The sequence below is a fragment of the Solanum stenotomum genome, chromosome 6, assembly GCF_019186545.1.
Source record: "Solanum stenotomum isolate F172 chromosome 6, ASM1918654v1, whole genome shotgun sequence".
Lineage (NCBI taxonomy): Eukaryota > Viridiplantae > Streptophyta > Magnoliopsida > Solanales > Solanaceae > Solanum > Solanum stenotomum.
Window position 1 is genome coordinate 58,377,563 of NC_064287.1, and position 8,489 is coordinate 58,386,051.

General features: G+C 32.8%; 1 protein-coding gene across 1 annotated transcript; it reads right to left on the reverse strand.

Moving 5' to 3' along the window:
- Window positions 1-4: 4 nt before the first annotated feature.
- LOC125867288 (protein PHOSPHATE STARVATION RESPONSE 1-like) lies at window positions 5-5,792 on the reverse strand. The gene is made up of 8 exons (XM_049547725.1): window positions 5,649-5,792; window positions 2,868-3,623; window positions 2,371-2,572; window positions 2,187-2,263; window positions 2,071-2,110; window positions 1,748-1,805; window positions 1,221-1,290; window positions 5-436 (listed from the first exon to the last, which is right to left on the reverse strand). The coding sequence occupies exons 2-8, from the start codon at window positions 3,495-3,497 to the stop codon at window positions 95-97; spliced, it is 1,419 nt and encodes a 472-aa protein (XP_049403682.1). The 5' UTR covers window positions 3,498-3,623; window positions 5,649-5,792; the 3' UTR covers window positions 5-94.
- Between the last annotated feature and the right edge of the window lie 2,697 nt (window positions 5,793-8,489).

Consider the following 8,489-nt stretch of genomic DNA (forward strand, 5'->3'; position numbering starts at 1 on the left):
AGAATGGAACAAGGAAAAATCACACAATTATTAACCAAAAGCTTTCATCAAGTCAAACAGCATTTGTACAGACAATTCACATATCAAATGAGTGTCAAGATTCATGAAAACCTGATGTTTCCTCTGTTTTTGCTCGTTTCGATGTAGGTGAACAACACATGTCCCTATCATCTGATTCATGATCTTCACGAGCTTTCTTGTCTGGTGAGTTCCCTCCAGAACTTGAACGATCGTTCAAACTCATGGGATCTTTCTCGAGTGCTTCTGATTTGTCGTTGGGAGATGTATGCTTTGTCTTGTTGGATGGTGAAGGATGTTCATCTGTTCTTGATGATGATGATACCTTTAAATCTTTCCCTATGTCCTTTGTCTTCTCAAACATCATTTCAAGGTATTTACCTTGTTCTTCGATCCGCAACTGCAACTTTCTCTGGATCTGAGGAAAGGGATATATTCAAACGACAAATATACTTGATAGATTTTTATTCTTTTATAACCATAGTTGATAGAAAATACAAGTATTAGAGGTGATCAAAAACTCTAATAGGAAACAGGAAATGGAGAAAAGACGATAAAGGAATCAGCTCCAAGTTATGTTGCTCGGACTTTCCAAAACCTCACCCATGTCGGAACCTCTAAAAATGTACTACTTTTGGAAGATCCGACATGCACCCGTCAGCATTTTTGAAGAGTTCGAGCAACACAGGCTCCAAGTTGAGAGAAAAGCAATTCTTTTCAGTTCTGTGGTAATAGACGCTGTTTCGGTAACTCCCTAAAACTTGACATTTCATGAAATTACAGATATTAACTTAGGGTTTCTGTATTCAAGTCGTTTCACCCAGAAAAGCTTCTAACTACCCGCCACATAAGCACTACGGATATTTTGTCAGCTACTTATGCCATGGATGATGATCAACTAAAACGAAAAAAGGTACGGAATGGAGTTAGTGACCATGTCATCTGCAATTTGGTGGAGTTGCAAGTTGTTAAATGTGGTGTGCTCTCCCTACCATAATTTCACACTGGAATACATTGAGATGTTGCTAAAATAGTGATAAACTTGGATATGTGTCTATATAGACACACAATGCACAGGATTTTTGAGATTACATTCTCAATTATCCAGAGATTTTTGACTTCTGATTTGACAATGAAAACAGGAGAAAGAAAAGCAAGAATAGATACATGAGTAATGGTGGAGATTTTGATTGTTTACGCACCTCAAGTTGTTCATGAAGCTGCTTTTGGACTTCCATCTGCATTCTTAGTGCTTCTGTTATCCCCATGGTCCTATTACCAAAATCCAGATATAGTTTTAACGATCAGTCACCACAAAAAAAGAACTTCAACTGCATCATCCAGGAAAAGGACATTGCAACCAGAATTAAATTAGAATTTAGCTGCTATCACAAGAATTCCGTATGCTACACTTTTTGGTCCTTCTATCGGATGCTTCCAAACAGAAGGACATGGACAAATCTTACATGTAAATGCCAAGTTTGTAAACAATGATCTTCATTTGTACTTTGGACTGAATTTTAATTGTTTTGGCAAGTAAATTAAATTAAAATAAAAAGACAGGGAGGGAGTGATATCTGCAGTTGTAAAATTACACATTCTTACAATCAAATAAACTTTGCTCATATGACATTATGTTTAACTTTTATGCCCCATAATGAACAGATATCCAAGAAGTGTGACGGCTGGATAATCAATAGATATGCATAGTGTGACAGCAAAGGCTTACGTTTTCAGGTCCAAAGATGGCATCTCTGTCACACTGGTGGTCTTCTTTTCCGGTGTTCCTGTAATGAGATTACAGTCTCTGTGAATTTCAATCTTTTCATCTCAAAAACTGTGGGAAAGTCCAACAGACCATCAACAAATTTAACTTAAGATCACTAATTTTATTCACAGTTGGGCATCGCTTTGACACATGCACAAGAAACTAGAGAGGCAGGTAACACAAGTATGAGGAAATGTAATACGCATGTTTTTGTTTTAGCAAAATGTACACCGAGTCCTTGACGGATGCAAAAGTTATCAGCTAATCAAAGAGGAAATTTCTACCTTCCGAGGGTTCTGGTTTGTATCTGGCAGTTCTATATTTCTGAAATTCAAAATGAAATGTATAAGGTAAATAAATTGTCACCCCAGAAAAGGTTGATGAGAAGGATTTATTATACCTGTAAGTGGCTTTTGACATGATAGATGGTTAGGCCTTCAACATTCATGAGCTTCAACACTCCCTTTGGTGTAGCTTCTGTAAAGTCAAATTCATGAATCCAATATTATAATGTTAAACGTTAACTCTTACTCATCCTAACGCTAAAAAGAGAAATAGAACATAGAAACAAAGAGGTCACGCACTTTCGCTCCCACCAAGCTTACTGATAGCTTCTACAAAGACTTCGTGAAGCTCGGGTGTCCATCGCATGCGAGGCTTCGTCAGTGCTGCGGTAGACGATGGGCTACCAACTGGGCATCTTTGCCCACACGATGCAGCAGCAGCAGGAAGAGGAGGAGGAAGAGTATCGGACTGGCCAGCATGGACTTCAGATGCTCCCAGAAACTGATTTGAAAAATGAGAATCAATGTCAAATAAAGCAGAAAGAAAACAAGGAATCCGTACCATATAATCAGGACTCAGGAGTGGTTCCTACGCAAAGATGTGTTTAAAGTGTACAACAATATTAAATTTTGTTTCATGCACATAAACAAAAAAAGAGAAATTTCTATGATAAATACTAAGTTGTAATTTGGCAAAAGTGGTGATTACCTGCCCAAACAAACGGTTCTGAAACAAACAAAAAGGTGCACACCACATCCACAAAAGAAACATTAGCAATAAGGTTTCGGAAACGAACCTTAGTGTCTGGAGGATTGATATCAACAAGAATATTGCTCCAGCTCGAATCTAATACATCATCATCATTAATTAGCTGATCAGCCCAGTCCTGCCAATCAGATCTCTTAATCTGGTCATCAGACGTCATGACAACTGCAAGGCTTTCGACTTGGTCATTCTGAACAGGAACATTCGTAGAAAAATTTATACAGTCATGATATGCATCTTCGCCCCAGAAATTATTGCTGTTCTCCATGGGGTAATTATCCAATGATGTCGAATGTATGTTTGAGAGTGAAGATTGGCAGGTTGCTGCAGAAGCTTCACTTGAAATAATTGGATAGTTATGTTGCCTACTTTCTTGAGAGGGGGTTGGAGAAAAGTGAAAATCTTTGTGGGGTCCAGAAGTGGAAGATAACAGATGCCCTACTGTTCCACTCTTAGATGCTGACGGGATTGCCCGTGAGGAAATGAGGCTTCTGGTTTGCTCCTTTTCTGTGAGCACGTGAAGAGAATCTGGCACTTTTAGATACTTCTCTTCAAATGACGGCAAAATGGATAAAGATGTCGACATAGCTCCACAGACACCCATGTTACTGTGCTGTGTTTCACTAGATCTTTGAATACCTAATGCACGGTGCATGTTCATTTTTCCCCATAAATTGGATTAATAAAGACTTTAAGATTAACACAACAGTTTCAACCCACTCTGTTGTGTCACTCAGTCAAACAACGAATATTACAATGATGGTTCTCCAACTTGTACACCATACATCTGTTGCCAAAAAAGACAGCTTACATAAATGGAATTGAAGTATGAGTGAAACTGATCGAGAACATTATAAATCAACACCTTATCCAATCATGACATGTGACCATTCACAATAAGCAACAACAATTTTAAAGGTTGATGTGGGAAAATTTTCCAGGTATTTCACAGAGAAAAAAACACATAGCGATGAGTGCAATATATCACGGTGAACTCTTGATGCGAAATATGATCATTAAGCTGGAAGAACATAGCTACTGATCAGGAAATATATAGATTCTCTCTAGAGATATCACTTCCAAGTTGAAAGAAAGATAAGCAACTGTGAGAGAAAATTTGATGATCCACCAACCAGCAAACTTAAAGGAAGAACAGGTTCGTGACCAACCGTAAAATCTTTTACTCTTCTAGGAATTTTAAGCAATACTTCAGTAATTATATTTACAAGGAAATGAAGACAACTAGGATAAAGTTGATTGTTGATCAAAGGTGACAAATTCACAAACACACACAATAATTGAGAATTCTTCATATGCACATTAAACAAAAAAAAATCAAGACAAAGCAAAACAAGAAGCAATATTGCATATTATTCTTCGATTTCGGTTATCACCTGTATTTTTTTGTGCTTCGATTATCACATTATTTATCTGTCATTATTGTTCTTTCCCTTATATGTTGTGTACTACTCTCTATTTCACATTACTCATTGTTGTTAGTACCCTCATTTTGTATTCTCTTTTTCAAACTGCTTAGAAATGTTTTATTTTAAGCCGGGGGTGTATCGGAAACAACCTCTCTATCTCAACGAGGTAGGAGTAAGGTCTGCATACACTCTACCCTCCCAAGACCCCTCTTGTGGGATTACACTAGGTATGTTGTTGTTGCTCTAAATCTATTCTTATGCCAATTGTGCATACTGGAACTCACATCTGTCCAACATGAATCACCTTTACGCTATGTTTTTAACACATAATGATATCATAGAGAATGGTTACCTTCTTCAAGCTACCAAACTCATATTGTAAGCGCTGCTAAAGATAGGCCAAATGCATGGAACATAAGCAATCAAAATCCAAACTTCAAAAGCCTACAACAAAAAGTTGCTACCTTTTCTGAAAACTATCAACAACCTGATTCAACTAATGCAAATTCAAACCATACAACCACCATAGAAAAAAAAAAAGAGAAACAAAATTGAACTCCGATCCATCAACAAGTAACACCATTTACACAAGATTGATCACACACACACAAAAAGAAACAGAACTCAAGAATCAACTGAAACTAAAGCTGAAATTCTACATGTGGTTCAGGTAAAAAAGAAAAGAATATGAACCTTACAATCCAAACTTCAAAAGCTTCTACAGCAAAAAGTTTCAACTTTTCTTAAAATCATCAACCCAGTTCAATTAAAGCAAATTCAAATCATACAAACACAACAAACATTAAAAAAATAAGAATAAAATTGGACTCCATAAGCATATAACACCATTAATACAAGATTGATCACATACATTAAACTGAAATTCAACATGGAGCTCAAGTAATAGATAAGAAAATGAACCTTAAAATCCAAAGATTTAATACTTCTACAGCAAAAAGTTGCAAACTTTTCTGAAAATCATCAAATACAAATACAAACACAAACACAAACAAACAAACAAAAATTGAACTCCATAAACATATAACACCATTAACACAATACATTAAACTGAAACTAAAGCTGAAATTCAACATGGGGTTCATGTAAAAGATAAGAGTATGAACATTAATAAAGAATCTGACTAGAGCAACCAAAATCCAAACTCCAAAAGCTTCTACAGCAAAAAGTTGCAAACTTTTCTGAAAATTATCAACACCCAAGTTCAATTAAAGCAAATTCAAATCATACTAACACACACACACGCAAAAATAAAATTGGACTCCATAAACATATAACACCATTAACACAAGATTGATGACATACATTAAACTGAAACTAAAGCTGAAATTCAACATGGGGTTCAAGCAAAAGATAAAAAAGTAAACCTTAAAATCCAAGAATCTGACAAAGAATTCGTTTGGGGCTAGAAAAATGGCGGACTCAAAGAGAAACAAATTTGGAAAAAAATTGTGAGTACATATTTTTTTAATAGAAAGATTCCAATTTATCTCTCTGACTTACCAAAAAAGTATTTGAGTGAATGATTGATTTTTGAAAAGAAATATTGGATTATCTCAGCTCTTTTGTTTTGTCACCCTACCTCTCTACACCAATATTGGCGCGTCTATCACAAGTGGGGTTGAACCGCGAATTCGAGTTTTGGATATTAATTTTTTTTTTGATAAAAAAATAAATAAGCACTATGTTATGTTATTTTAAAATAGTTGATTTTTCAATGTAAAAAGAAAAAAAAATCTATAGTAATGTGTGAAATAATAATATTTTATTTATCTCAATTTACGTGCTACAGTTAACTTAATAATATTGCACAATTTTAAATGTATGTTATGTATGTAAGACATGTTTATTTATGTGTCTAATATTCTGTTGTATTTTACCGATTAGGAACTCTTCTTATATCGATGTAAAATTCTTTTTATCCTAAGTTAGAATGTGACTAACAAAAATAATTATCAAGGGTAAAGTAAGAATTTTAAATTGTGATTTTTCTCTAATAACCTAACAGATTCCTAACAAACTCCTTATGTCCCTAATTACTTGTCAACTTTTGAATTGACACACCTATTAAGAAAATAATTAATGACATAGTGAGTTTACCATTTTACTCCTATTAATTATGAAGTGGATGAAAAGTTTTACATTTTTTAAAATAAGTAGTCATTTAATTGAAGGTATAATAGGTAAAAAGAATTTGTCATTTCTTGATTTGTCAAAATGGACAAGTAATTAGGGACAACTATCAAAGGAAAAGTAGACAAGTAATTAGGGACAGAGGGAGTATCATATATGAAAATATTATTTATTTATTTCTTATAAAATTTGAAGAAATTATGATCTTAGATATTATGAAAATAAATTACTTCAAGAAAAAAAATTGTGATTTAACTTGTATATCATTTTCTATATCTCTTTATTGATCATGAAGTTTTGCTACGGGCCTATGGCCTATGAATTGACTTATCTATAATCCAATATTTGAAATTTTAATGTATAAGAAATAATTTGTATCACACATTTTTTAGGTGGGGACTCTTGTCAATTTGTTATAAACCACTTATTATTTTTATTTGCAAATTTTATTTTGACGTTAAAATGTTTTTTAATTTTAAATGACATTTTAAATTTAAAATAAAGTAATGCACTTACCATTTCGTCACGATCTTTAGAATTATGATTACTTCTTGTGATTATGTACGTTTTCGTTTGCTTGTGCAAATGGTAATTAGTGGTGACCAATGAGAGTTGAGATTAACATATTATTATTTTCATGTGTCAATGGTGGGTGCCAAATTAAAGTAGGCCTTCTAATTATAATAATATATAAAATATTGGCTCATAAAAAGAGGTCCATTAATTTGTGGAATTTTTTTATTTTTGGTAGAGTATATTAACAAAAATAATGCATGCATTAATTATATGTATTATTAATCTCTTGTTGGTGCATTTTTTCATGCTATGTATAACAAATGCTTGCATTAGTTGCACACTCTATTGTGTATTGAGGAGTGTATTAGTATTTAGTAATACCATGAATTTCTAGGTATTAGTAATGCAACGGATTTAATACATGCATTAATATGGTTAAAGACCCAATTACCCCTCAAAAGTACTTTTACATCTTTTCCACCATAATTGTGAAGGATACTTTTGTAAATAAATATTTTTATACAATATATACTATTTTTAATACATCAAACCAAACAATGCATAAGAAATAATCTAAGTATAACTAGTACAAGTATAATTAATACATGCATTACTAATACACTCTATTGAGTATTATTTTTATAGACTCTACCAAACGACCCCTAAAGAGTCCTCCTTCATTAGTTTGATCCTAAATCATTGATTAATTGACAAAATTATCAATAGAAAAGTGTTAGGTCATTGGACGGTAAAAAATAGTGAATCTAGATAGATTAATTAAAGGCGGATTTAGGACGAGTTCTATATAACTAAATAAACACAATGCCCTCGACTTGAAATATAAATATAGTGAAATTGTTACTCTATTAAATAATGATTGGTTAAATATGTCAATTAAGATAAAAGTCATATTCAAAGTGATTGGTTGATATATATAATATAATTTGTGTTATATTATGCCACAAAAATATAAACTTAATTAATTAAACTTTGGTCAAACCTAATAAAGAAAATGAGTTTCTAACACAACTTTGAACTATGGTAAGCCCAAAATGATTAGTCGTTAGATGGGATTAGGCAGGAAACTAAAGGTAAAAGGAAGAAACCTTTTAAATTTATCATAATTAGTAGTAATATGTATTAATTAATTATGTTAAAGTGATAATAATTCATATAAAGACACAGTTATATATGCGTTTATTGAAAAATACATAGATAGATTCATGATTTAAATTTGATCAATTTGACCTTTAAATTCTTATCATTGAATTTATAGAATTTTCCCAAAATCTGCAAACGTATTATATTCTTGAATCGATAATTATCTAGCTAGCTTTCTTCATTTTCGAAACCTACAAAGAGATAGTACAAGAATATTCACATATTGTTCATCGGCTTTACCTTTTAATCGATGTTACATCCTAACTATAACAAGAACTTAGGTGTTGGGGTTGCATTGATATAGTGGATACATTTTTTCTTACCTACACCTTAATATTTTTCTATATATTACATACTTAAGCTTCATTGTTTTGTTAATAAGCTTTTAACATCCAAAT